General features: G+C 48.6%; 1 protein-coding gene and 1 pseudogene across 1 annotated transcript in view; one reads left to right on the top strand and one right to left on the bottom strand.

Moving 5' to 3' along the window:
- Positions 1–20,498, bottom strand: part of Paxip1 (PAX interacting protein 1) — a 48,348-nt gene that overhangs the window by 5,472 nt on the left and 22,378 nt on the right. The window contains exons 7-16 of the mRNA XM_050119917.1: positions 15,340–16,081; positions 14,884–14,978; positions 11,391–11,486; positions 10,121–10,258; positions 9,515–9,636; positions 8,271–8,455; positions 7,298–7,341; positions 3,260–3,330; positions 1,526–1,628; positions 240–408 (exon numbers count right to left, since the gene is read on the bottom strand). Of these exons, the coding sequence (XP_049975874.1) occupies positions 240–408; positions 1,526–1,628; positions 3,260–3,330; positions 7,298–7,341; positions 8,271–8,455; positions 9,515–9,636; positions 10,121–10,258; positions 11,391–11,486; positions 14,884–14,978; positions 15,340–16,081 (1,765 nt within the window). The remainder of the gene's footprint in view (positions 1–239; positions 409–1,525; positions 1,629–3,259; positions 3,331–7,297; positions 7,342–8,270; positions 8,456–9,514; positions 9,637–10,120; positions 10,259–11,390; positions 11,487–14,883; positions 14,979–15,339; positions 16,082–20,498) is intronic.
- On the top strand, positions 17,365–17,459 carry LOC126487253 (uncharacterized; annotated as a pseudogene).

The raw sequence follows: 20,498 nt of genomic DNA on the forward strand, positions 1-20,498 counted from the left end.
GCAAATTTCCAAATGAAATGCACCAAGGACAATGCTGCACAGCCTGTCTTCTCCCGGGATGTATTCAAAGACTAAACCTTTATGTCTTGTAGCAGAATACAAAGATGTCAATCAAAAAAATCTCTGATAAGAAATAAACTTATGAGCGAAAATGAATAAGTAAATGCAAGTAAAGCCCCGACTTTGCCATGCGTAAACGAGCAAGCGAGCGCGGCGGGCGCGATAGGCACAGCACCCACCAATGAACTTTTGGCACTTGAAGCACTCCTCTAGCCACTCCGGAGTCACGATGTGCTTCACCACCGAGATGGCCGTCAGGAACTTCACGGTGCGTGTCACCTTGCTGGCGATGAGGTGGGTACACTTCTTCGTGGACTCAGCAACCTCTCCACCCAGGATGTACAGCTTCTGAAGCCGCAAACACAGCAGAAAGTCACGCGAGAGAGACCAGACCCAGGACGGGACTTGATAGTGCCCTCCTCAGCTGCACTTAATGGCAGGAAAAGCAAACCACAGGAGGAAAAGCAGAGCACCTCCAATGGCTGCCTCAGCAGCCAGCTCCATAAAACCTGTGCCCAAACGAACTCTCCAGAAGTCAGTAACTCCCATCTAAACAGCCTGAGGCTCCAGGGCTCACTGCATTACAGATACTCTATGCTGAACCAGAGAATAAGAAACACATGGACCCCCATCTCCATCTTAATGGGGACATACTGGGAGACTGAAGCATATGCATGTAACAGAGACCTTGTAACAGCCCTGCTATGAATTGTACTAAATTTATAGCAGCAATGTTAGTCATGGCTTCCTTTAAAGGAATAGCTAAAGAACTCAGTGGGTAAGGGCATCTACCATCAAGCCTGACGAACAGTCATTTCTGGGATCCACAGGCTTGAAGGGAGAACTGACTCCTCCAAGCTCTCCAGATGTACACTGTGGTACATGTGCGCCACCCTGCCGCCAACACACACAGAGCACACCAAGTAAATAATTACTCTGTAAGCAGAAAGTGTATGAATACATAGAGAGTCAGGGAATTTTTGACCATCTTCCACCAAAACAAAACTAGCAGTTACCAGAGCCCACCAACCTCTCTGGTGTTCTCTCAAAATGTCTACTTATGAACGTTCTATTATCACTGTGCAAACCCACCCACCCTACCCCCAGGGCGGCCTCCTCCTTCACCAGAGAACTAATCTCAGATAAGTGAGAAGTTCTCAGAAAAGTGACAGAAAAGAAAGTCTTCATAAAAATAACATTCAGATGACCCAGACTTTTATGTTAACAAAAATCCTAGTAACAAAGAAGGAAATAATGGCACTCGACAAGGCGACCAACATCAGCGGGGCTGTAAGGGCGGGCGGTTCCTGATTCAACAACCACTGCTGACGCTACTCAGCAGGGAGGGTGCCTACATGCAAGCTAGTCAAGCACTCTACCCAGTGACAGCCCTAATAGGTGCTACGCTAATAAATGTCTAGCCTAAAGCAAATACAAGCAGAGAAAACCCTGCTGAAACCGTCACCTTAATGTACTGCTGAACCTGCACAGGCTCAAATCCAGTGAAAAGCACGTAAGGCGTCAGCTCTGGGGTCAGCTTCTTAGTGGGGGGTGGCAGGTCTTCGATTCTGTGATGGAAACACAGGACAGTGAGGACTTCAAACAGTGCTCTTTAGGGAACCCAGAACTTAACAAGCTTTAAGAGCTTGAGTGTTGGGGGAGGGGAGACTGTGACAGCTGGTGTCCTTTTCCTCCCACCAACTAACATACAGTTCCACTCCAAAGGTGCCACCTGAAACACCCAAGAGAAGCAAGGATTCAGATCATCCTCGCTAAGAACAATGCTCTCAGGTGAGCATGGAGGTACAAAATTCCAATCCCGGCACTAGGGAGATAGAGCCAGGAAGATCAATTTAAAGCCAAATTTTAATATTTTCATATTTAATATTTTGCTGTGGGATTGGCAAAACCTAGAGCTTCACCACACTGGGCAAGGGCTCCACAACTGAGTGTATCCCAGTTCCCTGTATCAAGCTTTTATAAAAAGTCTCAAGTGACTTTGCTGTTATAGTCACAATGAGACTGAGAGCGTGTCCTGGCACTTACACACTGTGAAATTCTAGCCCCATCTCCACAGGGCACAGTTGAAGGAAAAGCCTTTGGCCTTTACATTTACCTTCAATTTCTCAAATCTTATTTCTCAGTTTGTATGGAAATGAGGTGGTCAGGGAAAACTTCCCACTTTACCTGTGGCTATTTCAATAGTCTTGCTCAGCTGTGCTCTGGGTGTGGGGAATGAGGAAATGCTGACTGCAAAGGCCCCCAAGAGCCACTCTCAGCAAGTACAAAGTGGACCAAGGGCTCTTGAAGGTCACAGAGGTACCACAGCCCTTGTCTTACTCCTGTTGGCTGTGGCTTTCTACTGGGGGGGTGGGGGGGGGGCAGGACTACTGGACAGCCACGCGGCCTCCAGATGAGCCAAAGAATACACATGTCACACCCAATCAGCAAGCAGCGTGCAAAGCACAGAGTCTCTCAGAGATATCTGGGCTTTCCTTCCCAGGGTAGGCTCTCTGAGAGCGTTCAGCTCTGAGCTGCACAGCCACATGCATGGCCCAGCACACAGTTCAGGTGCACTTGGAGCGCTTTGCAGGGGCAGCCTGGCTCCCCACAGCAGCTGCAGCTTCAAACATGGTTTGGGTAAAGCTTTGCTTAAGAAAACAGTTCTAGATTTTATTATTTTCAATAAACAAGAAAGAAACGTGCTTAATCACTTAGTACCTCTCAAAAGAGCAGCTGCGGGAATGCCATTTCACGATGAATTGTGAGCCGGATGTACAACTATGTGCATGGGTGTTTGCCTGCACGTGTGCCTATACACCACGTGCATGCCTGGTGCCCACAGAGGCCAGAAGAGGGCATCAGAGCACCTAAGGACTGGACTTATAGGCAGCTGTGAGCTGTCATGTGGGTGGTGGGAACTGAACCCAGGTCCTCTACAGAGCAGTCAGTGCTCCTAACCACTGAGCTGTTTCCAGCCTCTCAAACACAACATATTATAAAAAATTCTTCAGAAGCCGGGCAGTGGTGGCACTGGATACCTTTAATCCCAGCACTTGGAAGAGCTCCAAAGCTACAGAGAAACCCTGTCTGGGAAAGGGGGCGGAGGGGGGGGGATCCTCTTCAGAAACATTTGGCAGTTGGCACCAGTCTTCCACAGCAGACCTGTAATGTAAGGGGCTTGCCCTGCTGCACATACCTGGCTCGTTTAGAAGAAGGTTGGATGTTGGTGACCTCATTTGGCTTCAGCTTAGGGGGTAATCTTACACCCTGTAATTAAAATATTGTCCGCTTCAATCAAACAATCTCCAAGAATACAGAAGCTTTCAAGACAATGTCCCCACCATCTTCAACACCACCCACCAGAGAGAACCACGGCCTTCACTGCTAGGAAGGCTAGGAAGCCACGGGCCAGGAGCAAATGCCAACACCCTCTCTCTCCTTTCCTACTCCCCAAATCCCTCGATACTTAAAACACCTGCCTACTGCCCTTACCTCTCACTGCATAGAGAACCTGAACCATCAACTCCTGTCTTTATTTCAAGTATTATGTCCTGTGTCCCAACTTGGAACACGGCAAACACTATCAGTGCAAATACACCTCCCTAAACAAGACTACCTACAACAGAAAGTCAGGTGACAATAAGATCATGCTGCCATGGATAAGGTGAGGGGCTAACCCTAGCAAGACCTCATGCACCAGAACCAGTCGTCCAAGCCCCTCCCCGTGCCGTCCCACTTCAGCAAAAGGCCTTATCCAGCAGCCCAAGCCAGTGCCCCAGGACAGAAGCATGCCAACAAGACAAGGAGAGTGGAGACTGCCTGTGGGCAGGCCCCACCTCAGGTGCCACCTACACTATACCACACTGTTCATTCCTTCACACTGTAAACTCAGAGGTTCAAAGACAGCCGGTGCAACTTAGTAAGACCTTGTTTCAAAATTCATAAAAAGGGCTGGGTGCAGAACCACTGCCCAGCACGCCTGGCACTGACAAATCTCCAGCACCACCAAATCAGCAAAATAAACCCCAAACCCTACCACCTTTCCTTGCTCACGTCACTGCACTCACGATCCTTTTCTGAATCTGGCTCAGACTCACTAACTACAAGTCACACCACAACCAAGAAAGCCAAGCACACCTCCCCTGTACTGTGCACTTAGCAGCCTCTGAGGCCAAAGCAGCATACCACACACTGTCTGCAGGAAGGTGAGGACTCCTTTTGTCACAGCCTGTCCAAAACTCCTCTCCACCATTTCCACAGCTCCCCTCAGCCAGGAGCGAACCAGCCTGTCCAGGAACTACAGAATACAAAGGCCCCAGAGACCAGCCCGGGAAGCCTGCCCACTTCTTATGTGAGCCATGTGGCTTGTGAGAGATGACTCTAACTGCCACTTTGTCATCTGGGCCCACCTTAGGAATTCTTTCACCACATGAGCAGGGAAGACATTGGCTTTTGCCGATGTGTCTGAGCTGGCCACGCTCTTTTAAAGTCCTAATTACTAGTTTAAGCTAGAGAAAAATATGCATCATGACAGACTGGGCTTCCTGTAAGAGTGTGAATCAGCAGGCCCTGCAACAGCCTGAAATCATCTCTGTATGTTACAGAATGCGCACAAGAGGGCTGAGCATGACAATACACACCTTTACTCACAGCACTCAAGAGGCAGATCTGTGAGTTCTAGGCCAGCCCAGGCAACATAGCAAGTTCCAGGACAGCCATGACTACATAGTGATTTCCAGGACAGCTAGGGTTACTTCAAGAGATCCTGTTTTAAACAAACAAAACAAACTGAAACTAAGGTCTTGCTATGCTGTGTAGGCTGGACTTAAACTCCTACCCCTTCTACTTTGGTCTCCTGACTAGCAAGAACTATACAGGTCCACAGCCCATGTGATTGGCTAAATAAGTCCATTTTTAAAAACAATACAAGTTAAACAAGACATAGTAGCTTGCACTTATAATCCTAGCACTCTGGTCATTTTTCAGGTATACAAAGGCCAGCCTGGGTTCTTCATGGGACCAATCTCAAAACACACAACAAATGGAGGGGGGACCTATAGGAGTCAGAGGTTGGGAGGTATGATGGCCAGTATCCTCTAGACATGACAGGGCCCTGCACTCATGAACTCACAGCTACTGACTGTCTGCATAAGACCTGTCTGTACAAGATACAGCATGGGGTAGGAGTGGGGATCAGGGTATGTGAGCACATGAGCCCTACCCCTAGTCAAGGAGCTTGTGACAGGTGATGGCTTCTTGGAAAGGGAGAGTCAAGTTTCCCTTAAGAATGTCCCAGGTAATGGAGGTGGGTGGTCCTTGGACTTCCCACCTGGCAGAGAACCCTGATTGCTTTTTGGGCTGACGAGGGAGGGGGACCTGATTGGGGGAGGGGGAGGGAAAGGGGAGGCGGCGGTGGGGAAGAGACAGAAATCTTTAATAAATAAATAAATAAATAAATTAAAAAAAAAAATGTCCCAGGTAGGTTGACCCACAGCCATGCAGATATGGGAAGCACTAATTAGATTCAGAGGGCTTTGTTTTTGTTTTTAGAGACAGGGTTTCTCTGTGTAATGCTGGCTTGTCCCAGAGCTTGCTCTGTAGGCCAAGCTGGCTTCAAACTCAGAGATCTAAGTATTCGGATTAAAGGGATGTGCCACCACTGGCCACCTTCAGTGGACTATTTCTTAAAAAATTTAAAAAGAGGATATGAAGTTAAGGGGACCTGCAGAGGATTTGTGGAGGGTTATGGGATTTGAATGAGAACAGCCCTATAGGCTCATTATTTGAAAGTTTGGCATTCAACTGATGGAACTGAACTGTTTGGGAAGGATTAGGAGGTATGGCCTTGTTGGTATGTTACTGGGGCTTTAAGGTTTTAGAAGCCCATACCTAGCCCAGTCTCTCTCTCTCTCTGTCTCTCTGTCTCTCTGTCTCTCTCTGTCTCTGTCTCTCTCTCTCTCTCTCTCTCTCTCTCTCTCTCTCTGTCTCTCTGTCTGTCTCTCTCTCTGTCTGTCTCTCTCTCTCTCTCTCTCTCACTGCATCTCGCTTGTGGATCAGATGTAAGCTCTAAGCACTGTTCTGGAGTCATGCCTGCCTTCCTGCTGCCATACTCCCTGCCATGATGGTCATGGACTCTAATCCTCTGAAACTGTAAGCCCCCAGTTAAATGCTTTCTTCTAGCCAGGCATGGTGGCGCACACCTTTAGTATCAGCACTTGGAAGGCTGAGGCAGGTGGATCTCTGAGTCTGAGGATAGCCAGAGTTGGGCAGAGAAACCCTGCCTCTAAACCACTCCCCTAAAAAGCTTTCTTTAAAAGCTGCCTTGGTCAGAGTGTCTCTTCACAGCAACAGAACAGTGACTAAGACAGGGATGAATAGGACTGAATTCTTATGAGTATAGGAAATACAATAGTAATAAATGAAAAACAAACTAAAACTACTTGTAGAAAACACGTTAATCCATCTGTGACAGGCATGCAGTCCTAAGCCCACACCAGTCGTTACCCAGCACAAAGCGCTGCTCTCCCCAAGGTGTGAGCTCATGACAACAACAGTGGGTCTCAAGAGAGTAAACACTAATACAAGGCCACAATCTCATTAAGCCTTAAAGGTAAGAATGTAGATAGCCCCTACCAGACAATCCGCAACTAACAACTTCCAGAATGTTCTATCCTGAAGAATAGAATATCCAAACATGACATGACCCTACCCAGGAACCCTCAGGAATATTCCCCAAGAACAGGGAACTCTTTGACTTGTGGCCTGTGTTGGTTCATACCTCTGCCACTTCCAGTGTCTCTGAAGGCCTTGCCCACTAGCTATGAAAAACAGCCACCATCTGATAGTTGTGTTCCTCGGTTCCTGGCGTGTGACACAGCTCTCTGAAGCTAGCAAAGCTCATGCACGCACAGGCCCACTCGCCGCCCGCACTGACAGTAGAGAAGCATGTAGACCGGTAGAAGACTGGTAGCCCTTCGTGTGCTACCAAACAAGAAGCTAGCACCCACAAACATGTCCACTGCGTTTGGGTAACACAGCAGCAGCCTCTGTGAGTGTGTGTGTGTGTGTGTGCAGGGAGTGTTGACACATACAGGAGTGACCACAGTGGGGTCTGCAGGGCTGACATTTAACAATATCCACAGTGAAGTATGGGCAGCTGACAATACAGAAATGGCCAATGTGGTGTGGGGAAGACATTCGGCAAAGGCCATTGTGGGGTGTGGGGCTGGCGTACCATCAAGAGCTCCGCAGTCACCTTCACTGGGACCCTCCATGCATCTGAAAGAGAAAGATGTCATCTTCCATATGGAATATCCATACAACCCTGCTGTAAGCCCTTCCTAGGCATGGAACCTGGCCACACAGGGCTTGTCCATAACACTCATTCAGGGCAAGTGTAGCTAGAACACTGTAGCTCGGGTTTCCAGGACAGGTGAGTCAGGAGTGGCTGATACTTCATACACCATGATTCCCCGAGGGTATCCCATCCTGGGGAGATTGCAGTTATTATAAGAGGTGCCAACAGGATCCACAATGGCTAATACACAGGTGCTGGCCACAGAGAGCAGCTTGTGCTGCACAACAGAACGGACCTGAGGTCAGGTATGCAGAGAAGCCTCTGTACGGACAGCCCAGGCAGTCCCTGTGCTACGCAACAGAACAGACCTGAGGTCAGATACGCAGAGAAGCCTCTGTACGGCCCAGGCAGTCCCTTGGGAGAACAGCTGCATAATGAAAGCTAAAGAAAATCTTTCACAGGATGGAAATCTTCTAAATAAAACTGGGCTTCTCAGGAGGTCAGAACACAATCTGAATAATGTTCAGTTCTCAAGGTCAGAATTAAAACCCAGTGCTGTGTAACACAGACATGAATTTTAAAGATGCATAAAAGCTCTTTAAAAAGAAAAAGACAGCTGTGTGTGCTGCATCTAATGCCCCCATCTTCCAGGGGACAGTCCTCCTCTGAGGGCTGGCCACACAAGGCAGGGCACCATCAGGGAGTGACAACACGTCCTAGTTTGACAGTGACGAAGGAGGCACGGCCTGAGAAAAAACGGAGTGTGTTCCCAGCTCTAAATGCCTCTCAGACACAAACCCAAGAGCCACACCAGGGGAGCAGAGATGTGCGGAGGGGACTAAACCAAACAGGTGGTGCCAACAGCTCTGGAGGCTATCACACAAGTGACAGCACGGGGCCCATCACTAACCTAAAAGACTTAAGACCAAGTGTGGAGTGGGCGCAAAGGGGTCCGGCAGGTTGAAGGCGGTGTAGCGGCCGAACTGCACCTGCCGCAGGGCCTCGAAGTTTCCCAGCAGAATGTCCCCCAGCCACTGCGCATTCACACACGGGATCCTCCACTCTTTGGCCTTCTCGTACTTCAAACCACTTGGTCTTTTTTGTGAGAAATCATAGTTATTCAATGTTAGTGTCATCTTACCATGAATTTTTGTCTGTTTTCAACAAAACTTAATTAAAAAAACAAAAAACTAATAAGTGGCAGGCATGTTTCCACAAAACTGCCAGTAATCCAAACTGGAGGCCAAGAGCAGTTAAGCCCAGTCTCCAGAGGGGTCAGTCTCTGACTTCATGTTCTATCATTCCATCTAGTCACCAAGTGAAGCCTTTTATAGATGTCTCTGCTGACAGGACCATACACAGTGATGCCTCTTTAAAAAGAGACAACGACTGTTTATTAAGAAAGACTGACAGACCAGGCATGGTGGTACACACACCTTTAATCCTAGCTCTAGTGATGCAGAGGCAGACGGATCTCTGTGAGTTCAAGACCAGCCTGATATACACAGTGAGTGCCAGGACAGCCAGCTACTTAGAGACCCCATGAAAGAATAAAGGCACCCCTGAAAGTAGGCTAACAGTGAGCTGGGGAGACCAGCACTCAAAGGCCTTTGTGTCAGTTCTTTCATGGACTGCTACTCTTGAAATTCATACAAAGTACAATGTATTAAGAAACCACCGCTGTGTCTGTGGGTACCACCCACTACCCGTGCAGTGGAGGGGGCTCAGTGAGCCTTCCCGGGAAATGGGGGGTTGAGGTGGATGGGTGGGGGAGATAGATGCACCTAGGATAATGGCAGGAGGCTAGCTTGCTGGCAATGGGGGGGAGGAGTACTGTACTGTTACTGACGTTTAATGGTTTTAATGTCCTGTTTTCAGTTGGCGTGTGGGCTTCATGCTGCCTTCAGTCCCCAAAAAAAAAGAAAAAAAAAAAAAAAGAAAGAAAGAAAGAAAGAAACCACCGCTGCCAGGCATAGTAATGCATGCCTAAGATCCCAGTACTTGGAGTTGGAGGCAGAAGGATTGCCCTAAGTTTAAGATCAGCCTGATTTACAAGAGGCCATACCTTCCCCAGACAAAGCAAACCACCCAACTATCTCCACATCCCTTTCCTTTGGGCAAACAGGATCGGCATGGCTTCCAAGTCCAGCTTACTCTTTACAGATGAGGACCGTGTTGCTACGGCACAGGTACCCTGTGTACTTGGCACCTGCCAGGTACGCCATTAGCTTCAGGTCATCTCTGTCATTGTCAACAAATCCGGTCACAGAGATAATCTGGTGAGAAAAGAGCAAATGAGATATGAATATCAAGTGGCTCTGATTCCACATTCTCATGCTCCTGTGGCATTAGGGGATGTATCTGGCACTACCATTTCTGAGAGCATCATGAGAATAACTTCACTGACAGAACATGAAGCATACAGCATCCTTGTGGCAAGAAGAGAGGAAGAGCTACATTCACAGGGTAGTATTGCTGGCTTCTGAGCAATGCTACTCAGATAATTTTAGGTTACTGTGCTGAGCACACACACAAAGAGCGGGTCTTTATTTTCCTCACTCATCCAGACTCTGGATCCTTGGCTGCAAGTACCCACAAGTGCTGACCAAGTTCTGCCCAACAGTAGCTGACACATCCTAGGATTTGAAATACTGACGAGGTACAATGATGTGTGTCTTGGGCCACTGCTACAGTGGTCACGGCATGCAGAGTCTGGGACAGAACTGTGGAAAGCCAAGCAGGAAAGAGGATGGGCCTCACATGCTGTGAACAGGGCTTGCCCCCAGGTGGGAACGCCACAGGGAAATGCAGGGCTCGATGGGGTGGCACCAGTTTCTTCTTCTTCAGGACTGTGTTGAGCCAGTGCGCAGTGACACACCGCTTCCTCTCCCGCAGTGCCTGGCAAACAAAACAACAATCGTATTGTCTCTGGCTCCTTGCTATACAACTCGGGAGAAAACAGTTGGCTTGCAGAATACAGCGCCACCTTCCCCGGTCCGGTGAATCAGAGTCCACCTCCAGAAGACAAGAGGGCCCTGCCTCCCAGGGCACCTACATACATTTCATGCACTCACAAAGAAACACATATACACATGACTAAAACTAAACCTTAAAGAAAAATTGTAGTCAAAAATGACACAACACAACACACACACCCCCAAGAGAAACTCTCTATCCCCTGCATAGAGAGCACGTACAGAAAACACACTCGTCGCCAGGCGGTGGTGGCTCACGCCTTTAATCCCAGCTCTCGGGAGGCAGAGGCAGGTGGATCTCTGTGAGTTCGAGGCCAGCCTGGTCTACAAGAGCTAGTTCCAGGACAGGCTCCAAAAGCTACAGAGAAACCCTGTCTCAAAAAAAAAAAAAATAAAATAAAATAATAACAATAATAATAATAAAGAAAATAAAGAAAAAGAAAACACACTCCTAAACTTAACCACAGAAGAGGAAGTTCACAGGACCTAACAAGGTGTTCCTAAAGTCACTGCAGCATCCATCTGCCAATCAGGAACATTTTTACAAAGAGAAGAAATGAAAACCTCAGGGATAAGGAGGTGATGCTGGGAGGAGCTTACAGTCCAGGGTTTACTATTGATCTTTCAGGATCTTACCCTCAGAAGCTCTTGCCCACAAAACCCCAAATGGTGCCAAGTCCCATCTTGACGGTCATCTGGACAGTGACTAGGAGGGCCTGCCCTTTCTCTGCCTCTACCTGGAACTTCCTGTTCCCTCCACTACCCAAAGCTGTCCACAACAGTATCTAGCCCAATGTGAAGTGAGAAGACAGTAGCTCACTTATCTAACATGCATGAGGTCCTCAGTTTGAGCCCCAAAACTGGGTACAATGGTGCATTTCTCTACCACTCAAGGAGTAAAGACAAAGGATCACAAGTTTAAGGTTGTCTTCTGCTATACACTGAGGTCAAGGCCAGTGTGGGTCACTGGACACTGTTCCACAGACATATTATGCACTTGCTTCTTGGGCTACAAATAACAATGCCTTCCAGTCACAGTGCCCAGTTGTTCTTACCTGTGCATACATACTGCTGACTTGGCTCTCGCAGAGGAGGTGTGTGCATCGGCTTGTGAACGTGGGGTCCACAGTGCCACCATGCGCTTGAATTATCTATACAAAAGACACAGAAAGACATGCCATCAGTTCCAATTATTAAGAATACTATAAGATTGCAATTTCAACCCAGACAACAATAAAGAGAAGCCAGGGTGCACTGGCATGGCCCATTCACCACAGGACAAGCAGTACCTAATGGTACATTCACAGACCCTTCCCCCAGCACTCCAGAGTTACTTCACAGAAAGTAGAACGCAACGTTCTTAAAACCGAGCCTCTTTACCTCGGCACTGCTGACATTTAGATGGGTGTCGTGTGTGGTGAAGCTGCCCGGGTGGTGCACAGTGTCCAGTTCTCTCACCCTGACTTCTCTCTGGGCACCACTGGTGTCTCTTCCAACTACCAAACGCTCCTAGAGCAGATAGACCCACTGTCCTTACAACCTTCACACTGTGACAGAAGCCACATCGGAAAGTAGTGTGTCAAAACTACATTCGAGGGGCTGGAGATGCCTCAGCAGAGATGAATGAGTACTGCTCTTCCAGAGGGCTCAAGCCTGGTTCCCAGCACCCATGCATCTGCCTGCATCTCTAGCTTCAGGGGACCCAATGCCTCAAGCCTCAGTGGGCACTGTACACACACGTACACAAACTGTACAGTTGTGGAGAAGGAACTATTCTATCCTGATGCTGGTTTTCTCTGGGTATCAGTCAAAAGGCTGCCGCCACAGAGAACTGGACATTACTACATAGCTGCTGAGATGTAAGCTTAACACTGAGCAAGACCTGGCCCAATCCCGTGCTGGTTTCACACGCCGTTTTGAAATGCAGTGTTTATTTTTATCTTAACTGTTCTCAAGTTCAGCTTCAAGGGGATGTGAGAAAGCCGCAGTCCCCGCCTTCACCTGCTTTCCACCACCTGAGCTGTGTCCTCTGGTAATTACTAATGTATTCTAACCCACACATGCTGTGCTCCTTCACTGCCTTCCGATCTAACGAAGGTTAGGGCATCCAGGTGTTCCCATGGTACCCTAAGACAAACATTCCCTCCTCGCATACATTTTGTTTCCTGGTGCTAACCACTACCTCACCCTGCCCTCCTGAAAGTAAGCAATCGTAGTATTCCCCAAATCTCCATATAAATGTGCATAAAGTGTGTCCTCAAATCATGTCCTCAGTAAGCCTCAGGGCTTCTTCCTCCCTACACTGCCAGAGACTCCTCCACATCCTGCTCTTGTTCTTGAGTCATTCAAGGAAGAAAGGGAAAGAGCCAACTGCTGCACTAGGGCAACTCAAACAGCTGGAATGTCCCATAGATGAGGCCTTGGCTAGCCCAAGTTTTGGCAAGCACTCCCTCAAGTCATCTGCAAGAACTGAGTCACAGCCAACCAAGCCATTTCAGAAGTCTTATCCAGGAGGGAACTGGAACCTTCCTTGGGGTCTTCAGCAAGAGCAAGCAATCTCTTCACCTTCCTTGCCCCACCTGCCAACTGTTCGGTTCTGTTTTCATATCTACTTGAAGTTCCCTTCATGCGAATCCAAAAAACCCTGTTGTCACTCAGAGCCAAATCCAATTTCCTGGCTGCCATGCACCTCCTTGCTGGATCAGTGGCGTCCAAGGGGAGGTGTGGGGAGGTGAGTGCTCTGAGCTGGACACTTGCACTCATCCTTACTCTGCAGATACATCCATTTGATGGGCAGGCTGTGTGCCATTCAAATCAGAAATCAGCGCTCTCTGATCCTGGCCCTAATCTAACAGCCTCCCTTCACTAAGCCTCTAGTTTCTCAAGTGCCCCGACTGTCACTGCTCTCCCTCTTTTAGTCCTGCCCGCGCTGTTGTCCTTGACAGGTCTCTTCCCTTCTCTGTCCCCACTCCAACCATGCAGCGCTGCAGGACTGGGGGTTTAGCCCAGTGCTAAAGCACTGGCTTCTCGAGAGCAAGGCAAGTTTAATCTTCAGCTCAGAAGAAAAAAAGAAAAGGTAAAAATCAGAAAAATACCAAAAACAAAGCAAGACTCGTGTGCTGCTGCCCTCGGTCTAATCCTTCGAACAGAAGTTAAACGGCTAAACTGAGCTGGCTCGGCTGGCAAAGCTTGTCTAACACACAAAGGCCCTAGTTAAGGCCCCAGCACCCCAGAAACTGGGTGAGGTGACACATGCCTGCAATCCCAAGTGGCTGTTCAAGGTCTTCCTTAGAGTTCAAGGACAGCTTCTGGAGAGACCCTGCCTCAAACAAGCACGCCACACTTTATTGTTTCATGACCTTTCATTCAGCTTCTCAATACTCCAGGCACAGCTCCCCATGCTCCACACTGTTCTGCTGCTGCAGCCCCCAGACACCCCCCCCCAACCCTATCCTCACACCTCATCCTCTCCTGGCGGGCCCAGCACTCTCCTCCTGGTGAGTCTAAAGTCTCCTTACCACACAACACACAATCACTACTCCACCCACTCCACTCCACTCCTTTCCTATGCAGCTGGTAAGGAAAACCCAAATGTACTATCACAGTACCTAATAATAAAGTATTACTGGAAGACAGACAACCCTTGTCTTTCCCTCCCTGACTCAAGAGCTGCCCAGAGCTAGACTTGATGGCAGTCCCCACCAGTGCCACAGGTACACCTTCACTAGGCTGCTCTGTCTGGATCATCTCCCCCTGTTCCTGCTCTAACTCCTCCCATGGACAGACACATGCCCATGATCACCTCTACTAGCTTTAACAAGTCCTGTCCGACCTTGGGCTCATGCCCACACCACCACAATGCCTGCCTCTGTCCTGCTGGCTTGCCCAGTCTCTGCCAATTCATCACTTCCCAGTCTTGCAGTATTAGCAGCCAGCAGAGGAATGTTTATAGTGAAGAACATTCGAGGTATGTTTCTATCCTAAACTCGGTTTTCATCTAATGGGAGGGAGGTACTCCATCTTCATTTGAAGCATGATTATAAGAAAGATTTTTTTTTTAACTTTCCCTTTTCTTAAAAGGCATCCATAAAAATAAAAAGTAAAGCCGGGCAGTGGTGGCGCACGCCTTTAATCCCAGCACTTGGGAGGCAGAGGCAGGCGGATCTCTGAGAGTTCGAGACCAGCCTGGTCTACAAGAGCTAGTTCCAGGACAGGCTTCAAAACCACAGAGAAACCCTGTCTCGAAAAACCAAAAAAAAAAAAAAAAAAAAAGGTAAATAAATATATGGACCACCATTCCACAATCATACCAGAAGAGAGTTACAAGTAACCATTACCCCTGAAGAAATTTCAAGAACCATGAAACCCAACACTCCACCTAGCTCCTACGTGACAGAAGACCAGAAAGTGGTGAGCACCTCTCGGAGGGCAGTACTGATGACTGCACTCTTCATACCAGAGCACACACAGAACTTGTTGCCTGAGACCAGGCAGGCAGGCACTTAGCCTGCACCCCTCAAGCACATAGCCCCCAGTTCCCCAGCTCACCCTTTTCCAGGTGGTCAGCAGCTGCTTATCCGACATCTGCTCTGGGTAGTCCGCAATTGCAAACACGCATCCTAGCAAGAAGCCTTCTTCTGGAACTAGAGTGACAGACGTGAACAGAAATTAAAAGTGCATTTTGTTGAGTTTAGTTTGAATCCATAATCCATAATTGAACTACATTTGGAATGCTGCTACAAATATACTCATGTATCTACTAAGCCATATCATTAAAAACAAGACATAATTCTGTATTTCTCCTGAGGCAACCTGGATACTCTGTGAACACTGGCCCTCACTGCAATGTGTGCAAAGTACAAAGAAGCCTGATTATCTCACTGAACGCCTGCTTCACAGGGATGAGACTCACACTCTATGTGCAACAATTATTTGATAGGCGCTATACTCTGGGAGCACTTATGCAGGCTTTCAACTTATGGGAACATAGGAACCAGTACTAACTCTCTACTGCTGGGTCATGTCCAAAAAGCTGCTGCTGCTGCTGCTGCTGCTGCTGTTGCTGCTGCTGCTGAGGTGGGGGCTGCAGGGACAGTTGCAGGGGCTGCTGGGGTGGAACCTGGTGCTGTAGTGCCTGGGATGTTTGGTTCAAGTGTGCTGCTTGATTCTGCATCTGCTGCTGCTGTTGCTGCTGCTGGTGGTGCAGGCGCTGGAGCTGCTGTTGCTGGAGAAGGTTGTGCTGTTGCTGCTGCTGCTGCTGTTGCTGCTGCTGCTGCTGGAGCTGTGCTAACTGGTGTTGCTGTAGCTGCTGTTGCTGCAGCTGATGGAGATGCTGCTGCTGCTGCAGGGCATGCTGCTGCTGAAATGGCTGCAACTGCTGTGGAGGGCGATGCAGCTGCTGCTGAGGGTGTAATGGTTGCTGTGGAAACTGGAGCTGCTGCTGAGAAAACTGATGCTGATGGACTTGCTGAGGGAACTGATGTGATGGCGGCTGGGGGTAAGGCTGTGGCTGTGGCTGCTGTTGCTGCTGCTGCTGCTGCTGGAGCTGCATGATCTGGGGCTGGAGATGCAGGACTGGGTGCTGCTGCGGTGGCTGCTGGGGAGGATGGTGCTGCTGCAACACGTGTGTCTCGGGAGCGCCTTTAGACTGGCCAAATAGCACAGTACTGGCAGTGGGGTGTCCCTGTTGGCCATGCGCCACCTGCTGCTCTAGGTTTTTTGTGGGTGCTGAAAGAGACTGTAAGATCTAGAAAACAAAAGGAGGGCCAAGTCACTACCAATAATTGCTGAGAGGCACTGCCTGCTCCCAGGCAAGTAAGAGTGTATCCACACAGCTGATACGCCACACCGCTACATAACAGGGACCAGCCAGCAATACCACACTGCTCTCACATGTACTTTGTATTCAATATCCAGAGAGCAGGACACTGAATTACAAAACAGAAAATGGACTAACAAACACTGTAGCTTCGAAATGGTTCGGCAGGTGAAATGCTTGCTACCCAAGCCTGGCAACCAGAGTTTAAGCCCTGGAATCCACTGTACAATGAGAGAACCAATTCCCCAAAGTTGTCTCTGATGCACACACCAACCCCCCGCCCCCCCATACACACATTGGAGGCATGATTCACACACAAGGCTGCTGCATCTTAAAGAAAAGTAACAGGACAGCAAAGCAAACAAATGGCAGTACTTGCTTCTGCTTGGGCCTGAGCAGGCTTGGCTACCAGGAATGTGGCGCTCTACAGGGCAACTCCCTCCCCCTCCATACCACGGTCTGCTTCTGACTGACAAGAGTGCTCTGGAAAATGGCAGGCTCAGCTCCAGCCTCACCAACAGGTGCAACCATGTTCTATTTCCTCCTGCTTCTAGGAGTCACCACTGCTCAGATAAGGCAGGGGGTCCAAGCTTACCACCACAGCAACTCAGACTGCAGCTATGACCAGCACAGCTCCTGTTCCTCCCTCGCTGTACCCTGTCCTGGACAGTACATATGACATGAAGAGGGACAGATGGACTCTAGCAAAAAGCGCGCTTAAAGGCGAATGTTAGCTGGTTTTGATGGTACAGACCTATAATTCCAGCACTTGGGATGTGGAGGCTAGAGCATCAGGAGTTGAAGGTCAGTCCTGGCTACATAGGGAATTCAAGGCTAGCCTGAGCTACACAATTCAGTATTCTCAAATAATAACAACATTATTATTAAGAGGAGGGAGGTGCTGGGGAATAAGCCATGCCAACCTGCCATCCTGAGGTCAGAGCTCTAGAACTCACCTAAGAGCCAGACATAGAAGTACATGCACCTGCGATCTTAAATATTCCTACAGGAGGAAGGGAGGCAAAAATTGTGGCTATAAGGAAGTTCATGGTTCACATAGTCTGGCCACAAAGCAGTGAACAAAAGACCTTGTCTCGCACATGGCCAGCCTTCTCTGACCTCCACATGAACACTGTGGTACAAGCATGCCCCCCATTTATGAACACGCACATACAAAGATTTTTTTAAAATCTTTTTTAAAAAAAGATTTTGCAGTGCTTATATTAAAACTGGAATGATACAGAGATGATTGGCATGGCCCCTACACAAGAATGGCATGCATAGTCATGAAGAGCTCCATAGCTTTTGGATGGGGAAAGCTCACGAGGCCGCAACCCTACAGAAAGAACTACAGGCAAAAGGAAAGCTGAGAGCAGAATAAACAGTCTTCCCCAGAGAGGAGCACACCAATTGGTTATCTCATACAAAATGGTCAATCTGAAAACAATACACACCTAAGTAGCATACAGACTAAACAAGTTAAACTTATATACTTAGGAGTGCACAATAGAAAAAAAGTCATGGATTTGAAAGAGCAAGGAAGGATATATGAGACGGTTTGGAGGGAGGAAAAAGAAAGTGATATAATTTTATTAAAATTTCTAAAAAATAAAAACTGAGCTCATGAAAGCAACCTTTCTTTTGTTCTGTTTAGTAGATATATGCCAGCACTAAGAACAGTGCTCAGAATGTACAGTTGTTTAGTAACAAATATGCTTAAAGAATTTTTTCTTAAAGCCAATGCTCTGCCTTCCTGAGAAATCACTTACTTCCTGAAAAATCAGTGACTATCCTTCCTCAAACAAGACTAAGCAACAGATGGGACAAATACAGAGACTGCCTGCCACATGAATAGGCCAAAGCAGCCATCTGTCACACTTTTGTCCTCTGCACTATCGACCCATCCAAAATGACCCCAAAAGAGGTACCCTACAACATAAGAGCAGCTGCCAGGACAGGCATGGGGGAAATCTGCAGTCAGGCAGCCCCCCTGGACCAGCTCCTGGTTCTGAGACAGATCAGCAGACTGATGTCTATGCGGGCGCTCATATGGTAAGAAGAAAAGAAGCCCAGCGGTGGTAGTGGCGGCGGTGGCAAGCCTTTAACCCCAGCACTTGGGAGGCAGAGGCAGGCGGATCTCGGGAGTTCAAGGTTGGTCTGCTCTACAAGGCAGCCAGAGTTACACAGAGAAAACTTGTCTCAAAAACAAACAAACAAAAAAAAAAACCAACAACAATAAAAAGGAGGGCAGGAGAAGCGCGTGATGTGTGGCAGTTTCTGCACTGGGCCTAGAAGCGAAGGCTGCAATGTCCCCCTGCCGTGGCTGACCCAGTCTGTCCAAGGAGAAACAATGAAATATCAGAAGAGCTGGTCCAGGCCCGAGGACAGCCATTAGCACAGGGATCTCTCCGTCCGTGGCGGGGGACAACCACCAGAGCTCTCAGCAACCTCCTATCTCATGTACCTCGAGCTGAGAACGTAGCAACCTGAGGAACCCAAGGAAAAGAGTCCCAAAAACTTGACCATGTAACCATGCCACCTATAAGCAGCAATTTCAAATGACAGCAACTTTTAATTTCCTTTCCTTCAAATTGCATTATCCAAGTGCCTGCCGGAACATTAAAAGCACTATGGTGCATACCACACAGCCCTAGCTAGGACATACCTGTCATCAAACAGAATTTGATAGACACCTTCACCCCTCCATGTTGCTCAAAAAAAAAAAAAAAAAAATCAAACTAAGTCTCCCCTGTCTAACACTCTGAAATTCACTTTCTGTACACAGAGGTAAGGACTCTAATTTAGGAAGCACTACAGTGCCCTGAACCTACCTTTGCTGTCACTAGCTGAGCCAGTGTCACTGGAGGACAGGGTCAGAGCAGTAGCCAGCCCTCAGCTCAGTTTAGACATCAGTCTATGTCTATATGCAAACAGACTCAGGAAAGCGCACACCTAAACCTGTGTGTGTGTGAAGACAGACAGCAGGAGAATAGTTACTGCCCAGCCCTAGCCGGTCACTAGTCTGAAGGGGCGGGGGAAAGCCTGCAGTGCTGAATGCGTGGCTGCCACCCAGAACTTCTCATGGGAAGGAGGGAGGGATGCAGACTCTGGAGCAGTCAGAAGCCCCACACCTCCAGCTGGCTCCCATACCAGTTCTGACATCTCTTTAGTCAACATTTCCAAGTATCATGGGGTCCACCCGGACAGCCCAGGTCCCTCACCAGAACCCACTAACCTAATCTCCTCTCTGGTGGTGTCACCCATCTCTCAAGACCCGAGGAGAAATGCCCTCCGCTTTGCCTCCAGCCTACTGACCGTAACACCCTTCCTTCCGATTGTTACCAAGCCCATTGGCTTCCCAACACCCTCCTTGCTGTCTCTACTGTTCTTCTCCTAAGTCCTAGCCCACTTTATGGCTGTGGGGTCACATGGCCCCGGCCTCCTGGACACTGGTGTGCAGGAAGGCAGGGTGGTGCACCCTCCATACTCGGGCTGGAACCGCCCCTCTGTGCAGTCCAGTAGCCCCTACCTCACACTACCCACAAGCAGATGTGCCTGGTCCGTCAGTCAGCTCTGAGGCACCCTCACCTCTAAGCCTCCCTAGACACAGTGAAGAGCTGTGGTCAGTCAGAAAGGCATGTACCTCGTGAACAGCCAACCACCCGACATCTGGGAAGGGACAGAGACAGTCAAGCAGAGAGTAGTTAGTGGAACCTTGGGCCAACAGCGGGACTTCATTCCTAGAGGAGGCTGCAGCTTCTGGAACACTAGGTCAGAGCTTTTTGTTTATTAAAGATTCATTTATTTTCCTTTTGTGTGAAAGATTGTTTTGCCTGCACGTATGCCCATGTAACATGTACATATAGTGGCTGCTGAGTCAGAAAATGGTAGCAGATCCCCTGGTAGTGGTGTTAGACGGCTGTGAGGCGCCACATTAGTACTGGGAATCAAATGCAGGTCCTTCGGAAGAACAGTCAGTGCTCTAAACCACTTAGCCATCTCTCCAGCCCCAAACTGGACAGCTTTTACCAGATCATCACCACCCAAAAAAAGCCTGAACTCCAGCCTGCATGGAGAATCTTGAACAAATCTAGGCAAATGTAGTTTAATATTTATTTTGACAAAGGCAAAATGTGCCTGTCACTTTGACGCCTCCAAAGGTCATGGCCCAGGCTCTGTCCACCACAGGAACCATTCACTCCACAGGCTCTAGCTGTCCTCTCATCGTCCCTCCATCCAGCCTGACCTCCCTCTTATTTCCCACGCCACATTAAAGCCGTGGTTGCCAACCTAAACCGTGCTAGCCATGGCCAGCAGTACTGCCTTCCAATTTCTGAATCAATCA

This window comes from Alexandromys fortis, unplaced genomic scaffold, assembly GCF_014885135.2.
Source record: "Alexandromys fortis isolate MF-2015 unplaced genomic scaffold, M_Fortis_MF-2015_v1.1 scaffold_177, whole genome shotgun sequence".
Classification (NCBI taxonomy): Eukaryota; Metazoa; Chordata; class Mammalia; order Rodentia; family Cricetidae; genus Alexandromys; species Alexandromys fortis.